Source organism: Dipodomys spectabilis, unplaced genomic scaffold (assembly GCF_019054845.1).
Source record: "Dipodomys spectabilis isolate Male_0828 unplaced genomic scaffold, ASM1905484v1 ptg000120l, whole genome shotgun sequence".
NCBI classification, from domain to species: Eukaryota; Metazoa; Chordata; class Mammalia; order Rodentia; family Heteromyidae; genus Dipodomys; species Dipodomys spectabilis.
Window position 1 is genome coordinate 4,545,785 of NW_024870797.1, and position 15,646 is coordinate 4,561,430.

General features: G+C 37.2%; 1 protein-coding gene across 1 annotated transcript; it reads left to right on the forward strand.

Moving 5' to 3' along the window:
• The first annotated feature begins 1,445 nt into the window (after positions 1–1,445).
• LOC122115544 (claudin-34-like) lies at positions 1,446–2,084 on the forward strand. Its single transcript, XM_042689029.1, has one exon. It carries the CDS (start codon positions 1,446–1,448, stop codon positions 2,082–2,084), a length of 639 nt encoding a protein of 212 aa, XP_042544963.1.
• Positions 2,085–15,646: the final 13,562 nt, after the last annotated feature.

The window sequence follows — 15,646 nt, forward strand, 5'->3', positions numbered from 1 at the left end:
TCATAATTAAACACACACACACACACACACACACACACACAAAGAATGTTCTATAAGATAGGAACCAGACAAGACATGCCTGTAATCATAGTTACTCAGGGGACAGATCACAGTTTGAAGCCGGTTCAGGGAGGAAAGCCTATGAGATTCTTTTTTTTTTTTTTTGTCGGCCGTGGGGCTTGAACTCTGGGCCTGGGCACTGTCCCTCAGCTCTTCAGCTCAAGGCGAGCACTCTACCACTTGAGCTACAGTGCCTCTTCCCCTGTGAGATTCTTATGTACACGAAACTACCAAAAACAACAGAAGTACAGCTATGGCTCAAGTGGTAGAGCACTAGCCTTGAGCAAAAAAGCTCAGGGAGAGTCCATGAGTTCAAGCCCTAAGACACACACACACACACACACACACACACACACACACACAAAAGAACCTATCAGAAGTAGGAGAAAAGGATGAAATAGGACAATGTCACCATAGTATTTCATATGCATATGTAAAAATAACTTGTTGAAGTGCATTTTAAAAGTAGGGAGAGACAAAGGATGTGAAGGGTAAACAAAGGAGGAGGCTGCAATGCTTGGTAAGAAATGTACGCATTATCCTGCCCATGTAATTGTAACCCCTCTGTACAGTATGTTCACAAATAAAATAAAATAAATTTAAAAAAATAAATAAAAGTAGGGAGAGAATAAAATAATAGCAAGGGGAGTAATTTGAAGTTCATTATATGCATGTGTAGAAAGCAATGAAACTTCTCCATATAATTAATATACAAAAATGATTTAAAATATTAAAAATAACAACTGTGCTTTTAGAAGAAGCTGAGGCTTTCATATACATTGCTAGTGAGAATGAAAAATGATACAACTGAAATAGTTGAGTGGTCTCTAAACAATGAGATATTGTATGGTCCATTTGAAAGAATATGTGTCAACACCAAGTTTTATAGTGACATTATTTATAATAGGTAAAACAGGGAAGAAATCTAAATGTCTAAGACTTATGAGTAAATAAACCATGGCATACCTATTCAATAGTTTACTATTCAGTACTAAAGATGATAAAACTCAGACATCCTACAATACAAGTGAACCTTGAAATCTTATGTTAAGAGCCAAGGCCTAAAATAGTATATCTGTATGACTCATTTTTATCTTTACTGTTAGCATATAGCTCAATGGCATGTATATTGTATAAATTAACTAGTTTTGGGACTTAATGATCACTGATTTTAAGCTTTTAAATATTTTTAAGCTTTTCAGTCTCTTTATTATTTTTTCTGACTTCAAACTCAGCAGCAGATCAGGAAATCAAACCACCTTTTTCAAAAAATATAGACTTTTCTTCCTGGTATTTCTCCTCAATGGGGAACTGTTCCAGGCCCAAGGAGCCCATCCTCATTATGCCCTATGTTTGTTTGCAGTTGCCCTGTGTAGACTGCCATCATGATCTTGCCCATCACTAGTGCCAATCGCCAAGTAGCTGGTTTTGCTGTAGCTACTGTGGCATGGATCCTCTCCAGCATTTCCATGGGCCTCGTGGAGTGGCGAGTATGGTACATGGACAACCCATCACTCTCCTATTCTGGCATAGCCATGGTAGGAATGTGGAGAGTCTGCGTTTACCACCATGACAACAACTCCAGCAAGGTCAAAATGTGCCACCAATATACCTACTATGATACTTTTCTCCCTCCTGATATTCGTGTTAGTCAACACCTGCTGCTGTCCACAAACATTCTTGGGCTCTTTGGGAGAGCCTTAGTCATCTTGGCACTTAAGAATGTCTATCTGGGGATTCTTCAGAAGAATGTCACCTACAATCTATTTGTCATTTCAGGAATCCTGAACATCACTGCTAGTGGATGTGTCTCCATTGCTGTGCTCTGGAATTACTACTCCATCACAAACATGGAGGGGATTGACTTTACTCCATATTTCCATGTTCCCTTCAAACCAAATAGTCAGGAATTTGGGAGTGCCACTCTAGTGGCAACTCTAGCTGCCTTCTTATTTTTATTAAGTGGCACAACTTTTCTGTCTTACAGTTTTCCCCCAGACATCCAAGTGCACCCTGATGTTTGAAAATCAGTTTTCAATTGTGTTGGATCTACAAATCCAATATACCCAGAGGATATTAATGAGATGTTCTCTCAAACATTTTTAAGGACTTATGACAATGGACAAGATGCCTTGGAATAGAAATAGGCAAACTGAGTTATTATCTTTGTGTTTGAATTTGTTTACTGGGCCATTGGTTGAATTAGGCACTCATTTAAAAATGTCTACCCACCAACTGATCTGAATTTTAATAACTTTTTGATAAAATAAATACAATAAACCCAGTATGGAAACAAGTATGTTAATTTCTCACATGTCCCTCTGTTACTTAAGCTAAATAAATTTGGATCTTAGCATGGTCCCAGGTCACACCTGTAATCCTAACCACTTAGGAGGCTGAGATCTGAGAACTGTGTTTAAAGCCAGCCCAGGCTTGCTATGAAATGCCCATTTCCAATAAATTACCGAAGAGTCATTTGTGGCTCAAGTAGTAGAACACTAGCCTGATCAAAAGAAGCTCAGGAATATTGCTCTCAAGTCCCTGCATTCAAACATCAGGAGCACTACACACACACACACACACACACACACACACACACACACAAAGTGGATTTTCCTAACAACATAAGAGTGTCTCTGAAAGTATTGTAAAATGTGAAAAAGTGCAAATGTTACTAAGTCTCCTCCTACACTCATTACAAGATTCAATCATTCTCAAGATTTTATCATACTGATTATGTCTTTTCCTTCCTTCCTTTCAGGATGATTTTAAATCATAATCCTTAGATCCAAACCTTCTGAGTAGTCAGGATTACAATAGTAAGCTACATGAGCCTGGGGGAATTTTACATTTTCTCTTATGCTCTGTGTTTAACTGCACAGTCTATATCCAGCTATGGATGGATAGCTGATGTTCCAAACAAGATTTAAGAGTCAGCATGATCCTTTTCCAAGGGCGTGGGTTGGCCCCCCCTGGGACTCACCAGGCAAAGAAGGGAGATGATAAAATTCCTTTACAGGAAGAATGGTCCCCAGCCTGTGTATTGTGTTGAACAGAAAAAGGAGTGATTAGGATTATTTTTTAAAAAATAGCCACAAGCACCTTGCTCCTCCTCACTTTTTTTTAAATTTATTTTTTCTAAGTATTTTAAACCAAACTTCAGACATATCCTTTTGCTCACATGTGTTTAAATTTTGATTCTGTTTAAAAATGTGAAAAAAGTGCAATTTGTAAGTGCCATTTGTGGCTTTTACCTGTTTTCCCAGATACTCAGGAAGCTGAGATCTGGAATATCACAATTCAAAGCAAAGCAGTACAGAAAAGTTCACAAGTTCTCCAACCAGTAAAAAGCCAAACTAGATGTGTGACTGAAGTAGTAAAGCAAGCAATAACACCAAGTATGAGGCCCTGAGTTAAAACTCCAGTAATAGCAAACAAATACAACCCCAAAATTTTCTTGCATGACAATGTTGTATCTTTAACATGGTAGGTGCTGGTGGCTCATGCCTAAAATCCTAGCTAACCAGGGGGCTAAACTCAGGATTCAAAGCTAGCCTGGGCAGGAAAGTCCATGAGACTCATCTTCAACTCATCTTCCAGAAAACTGAAAATGGTGCTGTGACAGTGGAAGAGCACTTGCCTTGAGCTGAAGGACAGAGTCCAAGCCCAGAATTCAAGCCCCATGATGGGGGAAAAAAACAAAAAACCTTAACTTCTTTTATTCTTGGTCATTTGTGTCCCTTATTAAAAGACCTAGAGCCACAGGATCTGTGGTAGAAGACTCAATATGTGTTTTGAAAATAAAGATTGGAACAGGCATGATGACACATAATTGTGCCAGCTATAAGGGAGGCAGAGATGAAAAAAATGCCATCTGAAGACAACAAATGAAAAATTATAGAATTCCATTTCAAAGCTAGCTGGATGTGGTGGTGCATACTTGTAAGGCCATCTATCAGAAGTCATGGATAGTAAATAGATTTTAAATCCCATCCTTGGATACTGTATAATTAATAATTATAGTAAGAAGAGCTGGAGGGTGTTGCTTGTTGTAAGGCCAACACAAGACCCTGAGTTCAAACCTTAGTACTACAAACAAAACAACTTTTCTTGTCCTTCTCATAACCATATTGCTACTACTCTAAAAATGAATTACTCAAATACCCAAGGTCCAATTTTCCTAGAAACTCAGGAGGCTGAGATGTAAGAATTGACATTCAAAGCCAGCCTGGACTCATATCTCCAATAAAGTTGCCAAAAGATGAAGTAAAGGTATGGTTCAACTAGTATAATACCAGCCTTGAGCAAACAAGCAAGATCTATGGTCCTAAATCCAAACCCCAATATTGGGACAAAAAGTGCCATAATTCTACCTACATAGGAGGTTGAAACTGATAGGTATGCACTTTCATGGCTAGCTGGGGAAGAAAAGTTTATGAGACCTCAACAGTTGGTCTTGTTGATGTACATATATTACTGTAACTACATGAAAGGCTCAGTAAAGAAGATCACATTTCTAGATCAGCTGGGCATGATGGTACATGTCAATCAGAAATATGACAGGAAACCTAAAAGTAAGTGCTACTTATTGTGGCTGCTCAGGAGGCTGAGATCTGAGGATCAAGGTTTAAAGCAAGCCTGAGAAGAAAAATCTTTAATATTCTATACAGCCCATAAGCCAGACACAAAGCATGACTCAAATGATGAACTGCCAGCCATAAATTCCAAAACCTATCAAGATTCTGGCATCGACAGAAAAAAGCAAACAAACCACTGAAAAAATATCTGCAGATGTGGCTTACATATAGAATACCTGCCTGAGGCTCTGAGTTCAAGCCCTCATACTGCCACAAAAAAAAAGAAAAAGAAACTGTAAATTTTATTTTCTTTCTTTTTTCCTTCCTTTCTTTCTTTTTTAATAGTAGATGGCATCAAGTCTGGACTTCATGCTATAGCACTGGGTTGAGTTATAACTCCAGCCATTTTGTATTTACTTTGTTTTTCAGAGAGGGTTTCCCTGAGATTTTCTATGAGTCTTCTGATAGCACCTCCTATGCAGCAAGCATTACAGGTGTGAACCACAACACTCAGCTAAGAGTACGTTTTTCAAGACCATCATAATATTACCTCAAGGAATTCTTAGTCAATGAAATTTATTCTAGGAAAATGATTTTCCTAATTAACAAATGGTACAGTTAACATTAATATAATGTAACAAAACTTAAGAAATGTTGACATTAAAGCATATTTATTTACATTACCTGTTATAACAGCAGGTTATTATCATTTTGATTGGGACAACGCTAGAGCATGAGCTGAGCTGGGCACTGCCCCTTATATCTGTAACTCTACTTCTAGAGCTCTTTAGAAGTTAATTGGTGATAAGAATCTCACAGACTTTCCTGCCCTAGCTGGTTTTGAAACACAATCCTCAGATCTCATTACAGATGTGAGCCACTAGTGCTGGGCTCATTCACCCTTTTATCCAGCCTGGTATGAATCAATTCCATAAATAGAGTTAACACAAAATATAAAACAAGACTATCTGAACAGACATGTATATATTTAAACTAATCATTTAGAGTACATTCACATGATAGAATACTATGCAAGGAGAAAAATGTCAAGGGGAAGGAAGTTTGGGGTAAAAGTTAGATCAGAGTAACTATTTCTGATATGATACTGAATAGTAGGTTGATTATAGATAACAATACAGTAAAAAGTTAGAAAAGGAGATAATATTTAACCTAATTTAAGAATTATACAATGTGTATATGTATAAAAATAAGATTTCACGTAACACGGTAATACATTTTATTCAGTTACTTTAAGATCTCTACATACTGATATAAAGTTATTTTCAGGAATTTATTATTAAGTAGAAAAACAAGAACCCAAATAATATATAAATACCACAATGGCGTTTTGTAACAGATGAAATAAAAATAAACATACCATATTTTCAAAAGAAAATACTGGAAAATAAAGCAAAGTTTAAAATGCCTATGATGGGAAAGAATAGAGCTTAAAAGTAAAAATTAACTCCAATTTATTAGATCAATATTACACATATTTTTAAAGTCTACGTCAAACAAGGTAGAACACAATATTTAATAGTAAAAAAAAAAAATGGCCCGGTATCATTGGCTCATTTCTGTAATCCTAGCTACTCAGGAGATGGAGATCTGAGGACTATAGTTCATGAGACTCTCACCTCCAATTAACCACCAGAAAACCGTAAGTGGCACTGTGGTTCAAGTGGTAAAGCCCTAGCCTTGAGCTGAGGAGCTGAGGGGCAGTGCCAGATCCAGTGTTCAAGCCCCACAACACACACACACACACACACACACACACACACACACACACACACGTAGTAAAAAAAAAAAATCAGGGCTGGAAACTAGCTCAGTTGTAGACATGCATGAGGCCCTGTAATCCTGTCTACTTAGGAGGCTGAAATCTGAGGATCATTGTTCAAAACCAGCTGGGCAGGAAGGTCTGTGAGACTCATCAATTAACCACCAGAAAACTGGAAGTGGCACTATGGCTCAAGTACTAGAGTGCTAACCTTGAGCTGAAGAACTAAGGAACAGCACCCAGGCCCAGAATTAAAGCCCGATGACTCTCCCCCCAACTCCACCCCTATCTCCCGTCCCCCCCCTCTTCCCCCCCGACCACACACACACAAAAAGGGTGAAGAATCTGCAATTTTTCTGGATAGTAACTACAGGTACTTTCTACTAGTAGGCTATGATTCAAGCTGTCTAATTTTGGTAATTGCTAATACTGTGACCAGAATGGTGATCCATTTTGCATATTCCTGAGCTATCCATTAGAATGTCTTGCTTCCTCACAACCTTGTCAAAAGAATACATTGTAAAGAATAGAAATAGGCTAGGCACCAGTGGTAGAGGATGAAATTGAGGATGCTGGAGTCCGTGAGACTCTCATCTCTAATAAATAAATACTCAGAAAAAGACAGAAGTAGAACTGTGACTCAAGTGGTAGAACACTAACCTTGAGCACAAAAAGGCTGAGGGATAATGCCCAGGACCTGAGTTCAAGCCCCAGGACAGGCAAAAAAAAAAGAAAGAATAGGAATTACAAGTAGTTCAATATGATAGATGAGAAATTGTATCTCATTTATTAATGAAGTTGAACATTTTTCAGATGTTTTAGGGCTATGGTTATCGGTCAGGTAATTGTGTAAGTTTTTCAATGGTGTAACAAAATAAGAAAAACTGAATTCAAAAAAAAAAAGATGTATTTAGTTCATTTAGTTTTGGTCTATGATCAGCTGGCTCCAAGGTTTTTAAGTCTGCAACAAAGCAGAAGAATCATGGCTGAGGAGAATGGTGAAGATGGGAAGAACAAAAAGGGAAAAGTACTATGTACCCATAAAGTCAGTATGTGATGCAAATTTTATGTCTTAGAATTTGTTCACTAAGAATTTACCAACCAAAAAAAAAAAAGAAAAGAAAAGAAAAGAAATTGAAGGTGATGCAAATAAACACAATGACATTTCATGTTCAAAAAAAAAAAAATTTACCAACCAGCCCTGGCAGTCATGGAAATGTTTTATTTTTCTTTCATCTGGCCATTACTATCATTTGTAAGCATCAGAGATCCTAAAAACTTGTTAGGCATTCCTTAAATAATACCTTGGTCTTTATAAAAAGCTTCATTATTAACAAATGGTCCCCTGAAAGAGGTCATATCAAGCTATCTTGTGACATACAGGATCTCCATTATATTTTTTTGCATTATTAACTTGACAAGTTAGTATTTTTACCTAAAACTATCTAAATGTCACTTTTAGTATGAATGTTAACTCCTTCTATTGTAAACATCATTTCTATTGTCATATATTTGCTTACTGTAAACACCAAAAACTTGAATGTATATGAGCAAAGTAAAAGGTTAACTTGAAACTAAAAGATATTGTTACCACTCTAGAGGGTGTCCTTCCTTTAAAAAATCAAATACCTCTTTGCATTTTGTGAAGTGCTTTGATGATAAAGTTTTACTAGAGTCAAATATATAGCACCAACCATCTTAGTCATGTTAAAGTATCTTAATAAACAGTATGTTCATTAAGCTTATAAACTAATCCCTAGAACATTTTCATCTCTGCCAAATGAAATGTTGGCAAATCACTCCATTACCCCTCCTCTCCTAAGGCCCTAGCAACCAACATTGTACTCTGGCTCCAAAAATTCCTCCTACAGGCACTTCAAGTTTAAGGAATAGATAGCTCTTTGGTGACTGGCTCATTATACTTATCATTAAGCCTTCAAGGCTCATCCAGGGCATAGCCTGTGTCAGAACTGTCTACACTTAGACTGTTATCTAATGACCCCTTGATTATCCATTCATCCATCTTTGTACAGGCAGATTTTTGCTTTGGTAGCTCTGAAAAATGCCATGAAGCTATCTATTCTAGACTTTTGAGCACATGTCCACAATTAGAAATGTTTATCGTTTGAGAATTCTAAGTTTAAATTTTGAAGTTTAAAATGTCCAATATCCTATATTTCATTTTTCTGTATCGCTCTTTTGGTCCATGTAACTTACCGAACTTCAATTTGTTATTTAACTTGTCTGAGTTTTCACTTTAATGATGTGGGGATCATTAGTGATCATCCTTGGATTGTCATGGGATTAAATGTAAAAAATGTGGGGGCTGTGAAGGTGGCTCAGTGGTAGAGCACTTGCCTTGCATGCCTGCGGCCCTGGGTTCAATTCCTCAGCACCACATAAGCAAAAAGAAAAAAGCCAGAAGTGGCGCTGTGGCTCAAGTGGTAGAGCGCTAGCCTTGAGCTGAATTGCTGAGGGACAGCGCCCAGGCCCAGAGTTCAGGCCCCACGACCAGACCCAAATAAATAAATAAATGTAAGAAATAATGTAATTAAATGTAATATTCCTGAAGTATTTGGATTACACCTTAACTTACACAGCACAAATGGGACACGTGAAAGAAATGTGTGAAGCTTTGCTTTGACCTCACAATCTGTATAACAGTACTTTAGATGGTTCATATAGATGGTTCATCTCTTTCTGGGAATCTTTTCAGGTTGGCTGGACAATTCCCTTCCCTGTTCAACATTTTCTACTGCTGTGAAGAACATTGGTGATTCTCCCATCATCCAAATGTGTGAATTCATGTCCAAGATATATAGGTAATTAACAAGATAAGTCTTCCATAAATCTTTCAAATTTGGGGGATATTCTTGGACCATAATTTTCTGATATCCCTAACACAAAGATTTATATTGACAAAGATTTAAATAAGTTACTTCTTACTACAAATGTGAAATATAAGCTTTTCTTCATTATGTTGTATTAATTCTCATAAAATATATTACTGTGGGCTGGGAAGGTGGCTCAGTGGTAGAGTGCTTGCCTTGCATGCATTAGGCCCTGGGTTCGATTCCTCAGCACCACATAAGCAGAAAAAGCCGGAAGTGGCGCTGTGGCTCAAGTGGTAGAGTGCTAGCCTTGAGCTGAAGAGCTGAGGGACAATGCCCAGGCCCTGAGTTCAGGCCCTATGACCAGAAAAAAAAAAAACATATATATATATATATATATATATATATACGTATATATATATATTACTGTATTTGAAGCTATAATTAATAGAGGTTCTACTATCCAAAGTAGGAGATTTGAGTAAGTCATGCATAAAATAGTTAATGGCCATACTTGCTTTAATTGTAAAGTAACAGACAGTTTTCACTAAAAACAAATTTTAGAAAATTATATAGATAAGGATGAAAGTACTCTATTCCACTGATATGCTTAGAAGTACTTCTTGGCATTTATGTTTTAAAGTTAAAATATATAAGAACCTAATTGTACAAATAAAGAAAATCAGAATTTGTTTTCTTGAGGAAAACACAAAATACTGTATCTGCCTAAAGTTTGTATAGATTGACTCATTCTTTTTTTGTGGTTCTGGAGTTTTGAATTCAAGGTTTAATGCTTATTAAGCAGTCATATATCACTTGAACCACATCTTCAGTCCTTTCTGCTGTGTATGTATGTGTGTTTTCCAGTAAGAGTCAAGGCTGGGGCACTGTGTCTTAGCTTTCTTGCTCAAGAATGGTGGTCTACCACTTGAGCCAAGCTCTACCTCTGGCTTTTTGCTGAACTGGTGATGAGTCTTTCCTAGATCCTTGGATCTAGATGGCTAGAATTTCAGGTGTAAGCCTTCTCTACCTAGTTATTCTTTTTTTTTTTTTTTTTTTGGGTCTGGTCATGGGGCCTGAACGCTGGGCCTGGGCGCTGTCCCTCAGCTCTTCAGCTCAAGTCTAGCGCTCTACCACTTGAGCCACAGCGCCACTTCAAGCTTTTTTTTTTTCTTTTTGCTTATGTGGTGCTGAGGAATCGAACCCAGGGCCTCAGGCATGCAAGGCAAGCGCTCTACCACTGAGCCACCTTCGCAGCCCTACCTAGTTATTCTTTATATACGATCTCTGATGGAAATTTTTCTACTTATTCTTCCCATGTAGCAGGTATGACAATTGTAACTTCCATGTCCATGACTTTGAATCTCACAAACATTTGGTATGGACTGGGCTAGATTTGAAAAACTCTCCTGATCTCTGCAATATTACAGGTGTGAGTCACTGAACCAGACATATATTCCACTATAATTTTGCTGATACCATGATTTATTTGGGCATTTCTTTAGAAACAAAGGTTATTTCCAACTTTTTTCTATGGCAAAAGATACTGAAATAAGCATCTCTACATAATTTTGTAAATCTGGGTTTACTATTTTCAGAATTGGAGTTGCTTTTTAAAAAGACATTGGAAATGAAATATACATATGATATATATTACAAATATCACATATACACATATTATATGTACATATATGTATATTGGTGTGGCTGTGGATATAATTCAGGGTCTTGCATGTGCTAGGCTCTTTCATTGAGCTATATACCCAGAACATCTTACAAATGGATACTTGTATAATAGTCATTGCTTTAAGGATTCTATTATTTTTATCTAAAATATTTAAAATACCATTATGTATGTAGAATGTTTAACTGAAACTAAATATTTAGCACTGTCTAATCCATGATACCTGTTCTTATTTCTCTCCTTGGCTTTCTTTGGTGTTCCTGTCCTGACTCCATGCCTTCTCAACTGTGTCTACAGTGTTTCTGAAGTGAAGCACTGGATCTGCAAACTGACTGGCCTCCTTTGCACTTATGTGGCATGGGCTTTTGGCCTAAGCTTAGCAAAGAGCAGATCCTGGCGAATGTGGGAATTTGACAGCAATATTGTCCAATTTGTGTTCATTGGACTCTGGGAAGCTTATTATTATCAAAAATTTAACATCTCTGGTTCAGTGGTTGAATTGCCAATGCACAGCAGTATCAATGCAAGCTGGATTATTTCACCTGAACTTCAGTATGGGCAGGACATGATACTGTTGGCTAATTTTATGAAGTCAGTAGTCCTAGTTTTCAGCACAGAGGCTACGTTGGTCAGCTGGATTAAAGCCCCATATCCACATTTCCTGCGATCTTGTTACAACATCTCTATCTTCTTTCTTGTCCTCAGCAGTGTTTGTACAGTAGGTGCTGTGAGCTGGAACTATGCTGTGGAGTTTTATGGCCAAACTACCCTTGACTTTCCAAGTACTTTTCCTGTTGAAAAGGAGGCACTGATAAAGAAACACTTCTCTCATGTTTTCCCACTAGGGATACTAACAGCTGCCTTCTCACTCTTTAGTGCAACCATGTTTATGTTTGAGACATGTTCATTGAAAAAGAGAAACAAAGTGGTGCCTGTGGCTGTGGCTAAAAGTCACCAAAAGATCTGAACTGAGGGCTTGTACCTTTGGAAAGTCTGATAACCATTTCCTTGAAGAGATTTCTTAAATCTACACAATATTGCTGTGCATTCATCTGCTTATTTAAAATAAAGCATAAATTTTAGTATCTCAAAATATGTCTAAAGCTTATATTTTCGTCTACTATGTAAATACATTCCTTCCTTTGAAAGTTTTCATTCCCTGAAACCATGCAAACATTTGTTCATAAATTGTCAAAATTCAAAGGGGAAAGTACAGGAAAGACAGTAGAAGAGTTTGACTGGCAACACTAAGAAGACAAGAAGTAGCAATAAGAGGGAGTGGCATCAGCAGGAGAATGAGGCAGCAAGTGCCTATTAATGAGCACAACAAATTCCAAGTCAACAGTATCTATAAAATCAGCTCATGTATACTCACAGGAAAATAACTATATTTCAAGATTAGAGTTCCTTTCAACTTGTAACTGGTGAAGCCAGTCAGCGTTTCTTAATCTTGGCAGTGATGATACCTGGAGTTGGGTTCTACTGGGAATAGGAAAGGTGTGTAATGAAAATTGTAGAATCCATAACTTCTCTCCTGATGTGAATCACCAAAACTGTCAGACATTTCTAAATGTCCTAGATAGTTGATAGTTAACATGGAATTTGAAGAGAGCCTGTGAACTGAATGTAACCCCAAACCCAGACTTAAGAAGTTATGAAATATTGAGAGGGTTTTGAAGAAATTGGCAAATAAATACAAATTATAGCTTTATAACTGTTGGCATCAAAAGTCTGTTGTGGTATTTTTCTTCCTTTTCTGTTTTTTGGTTTTGTTCTGTTTTTTTTTTTTTTGCAATTTCAATGACTACGAAAATATAATCTTTTAGGCTGGTCGCTGGTGGCTCACACCTGTAATCCTAGCTACCCTGGAGGCTGAGATCTCAGGATTGCGGTTCAAAGGCAGTTTAGGCAGGAAAGTCCATGAGACTCTTATCTCCAATAAACCACTAGAAAATGGGAAGTGGTGCTGTGGCTCAAGCGGTAGATCACTCGCCTTGAGCTGAAGAGTGCAGGAACAGCTCACAAGCACAGAGTTCAAGCCCCACGACTGACGAAAGAAAGAAAGGAAGGAAGGAAGGAAGGAGGGAAGGAAGGAAGCAAGGAGGGAAGGAAGGAAGGAAGAAGGGAAGGAAGGAAGGAAGGAGGGAAGGAAGGAAGGAAGGAAGGAAGGAGGGAAGGAAGGAAGGAAGGAAGGAGGGAAGGAAGGAAGGAAGGAAGGAAGGAAGAGAAAATATAATCTTTTTTAAGTATTACATTTTTTTTGTGTATGGCTTAAAAATAAATATGAAAAATTGAGTAGATGCTACCCTCTCACTTGAGTCCCAAGGCAGGAGTCAAATATTGCTAAGAACACTGTTAAATATTGCTAAGGCACAGTGTTACAGGTAATTTTTCCAATTTCACATTAATATAGTAGCAATAACAGCAAAAGCAATAACAGTATTTCTTCTTATAAAATAGTTATTGAAACCTTGTATTTGTTCTAAGTATTATTTTTCACTGCTGCTGTGACTTAAGTATTTCATTTCCCCCACTTTATTAGTGAGCAAATGAAGACTGTTAGAATTTAATTTATATTGGGGCTGCATTTTTAAGCTCTGTGAGCTGGATGCAGATGCCATACAGCAATAAAGACTCCTAGCCTGAAAAAAAAAAAGAATTTGTTTTCCAAATTTACACAACTAAGTCTAAGTTTCTAGACACAAAGTATGTGGTAATTTTTTTAAAATTCATACCCTTAGTTTACTCAATATGTCCCAAAACATTCTGTGGAAATGTCATTAAAGAAAACATCATAGTTCTTGCAGCAATTCTTTGCAAAGTTTCATCTTAGACAACATACTAATGCAACAAATTATTAAAATTCAGCTTTTGTTGTTGTTGTTGTTGTTGGTCCTGGGGCTTGAACTCTGGGCCTGGGCTTGAAGTCTGGGCCTGGGAGCTGTCCCTCAGCTCTTCAGCTCAAGGCTAGTGCTCTACCACTTATGCTATAAGTGTCACTTCCGGTTTTCTTGTGGTTTATTGAGGATAAGAGTTTCACGGACTTTCCTACCTGGGCTGGCTTTGAACTGATATCCTCAGATCTCAGCCTCCAGAGTAGCTAGGATTACAGCCAGCGCCACCAGCACCCGGCTCCATTTTTTTTTTTTTTAATGGATTAGTCTTCTCAGTTTACATTTGTGTTAGCAATTCTGAGTAAATTAATATTTCTGTCTTAACTTTTATACCCTTACAAATCTCTGAAGCTATTGATGCATGGTTATGAGAAGAATGCATGCTATAATACAAAGATGATAACAAAAACGCAAATTCAATAAATACAAGCAGCAAAATAACAACATGAAGGTATATTTGCTGGTATAAATTTTCTCCAGATACTAAATAAGTATCTGCCAAGACACAAAGGCCACCAACCACTAACTGATTGGTTCCAAGTTTGAGACATAGGTGTACTTTGAAGAATGTAAGTTAGAGAGTAAAAGGATTTCTGTAAGGATCATGATAACTAATTTCAATATCATATTACATTCCAAATTTGTGATGTTTGTGCCCTCTCAAACCACTAAAGTTTCCAATAGTCTACTTAAGGGACTTTGGGGAAGCATAGTTCCTTAACTTTGCATTTTGAGATAATTTTAGATTAATATAACTTACAATAAGATTTCAAAGAGCAACTCCTAGGGCTGAAAATCAACATAACTGTCAGGTGGCTAGAGGAAGTAAGTGGCCAAGAAAAATATCAGGCCGTTAGGAAAAACAAGGGGCTGCTGAGAAAGACTTCATAATGGTGTCCAATTTATTCTGTACTAGGTTTGTGCAGCAAAGTCAACTTTGTGATGCTCAGTGAAAAAAGAGTGTTCCTAGCTCTTGACATTATGAGATTCCACAGTTGGAAAGCTCAGATTAAGTTCATACACCTCAGGTGACAGACATAGACATTGATATAAGATGTAAAGATTGATTATTTTGAGTTTAAAGTTCTGTTCAAGGCATTTCAGACATGGAAATGAAGGGGAAAAGACTACATCCCTATCAAAAACACCAAGTCAACCACTTATTGAAGTACACTGGCCTAAAACCACTCAAACCAGCAAAACAAGATACGTGCTACAAGTCTTTGCTTACTACAAGTTCTGCTTTTATGCCACCTATAAAAACTCTCCTACAACTAAACTCAGTGCAACCTCTCTAATACCAACAAGGGAGTTTGACTGGGATCACATACCAATAAACTTTACTGTCAATCTTTTAATTCCTCTCTGTGTGGTCCTTTTCTTGCCTAAAACTTTACAATAACATCCATGTAAGTATCAAGAGATGCAATGCTTTAAATTGCTTTAGTTCATTGGCTTTATTAATACTCACCATCATTTAATTTCCATCACAAAATCTAATCTAGCCTTCTTAGTTTTCCTGTCCACTAAATTTACCTAATCTGCAACAATTCCTGTCTTTTCTTGTCTTTAATTATTGTCTTGAGGCTTTGAAATATTAACTATTAACAAGTGAAAGGCTAGAACAGTCTTCCAAGAAAATGGTCCTCATAAACAGGCTGGGGTAGTATTACTGATATTAGATCAATACAATTAGAAATTACAATTACAAAGAGTTAAACCATCTTATCAGGCCCATATCAAGCATTGAAATAGAAACAGCTATAAGATACCTCCCAGCTAAGAAGAGTCTAGGACCAGATGGTTTTACAGCAGAATTT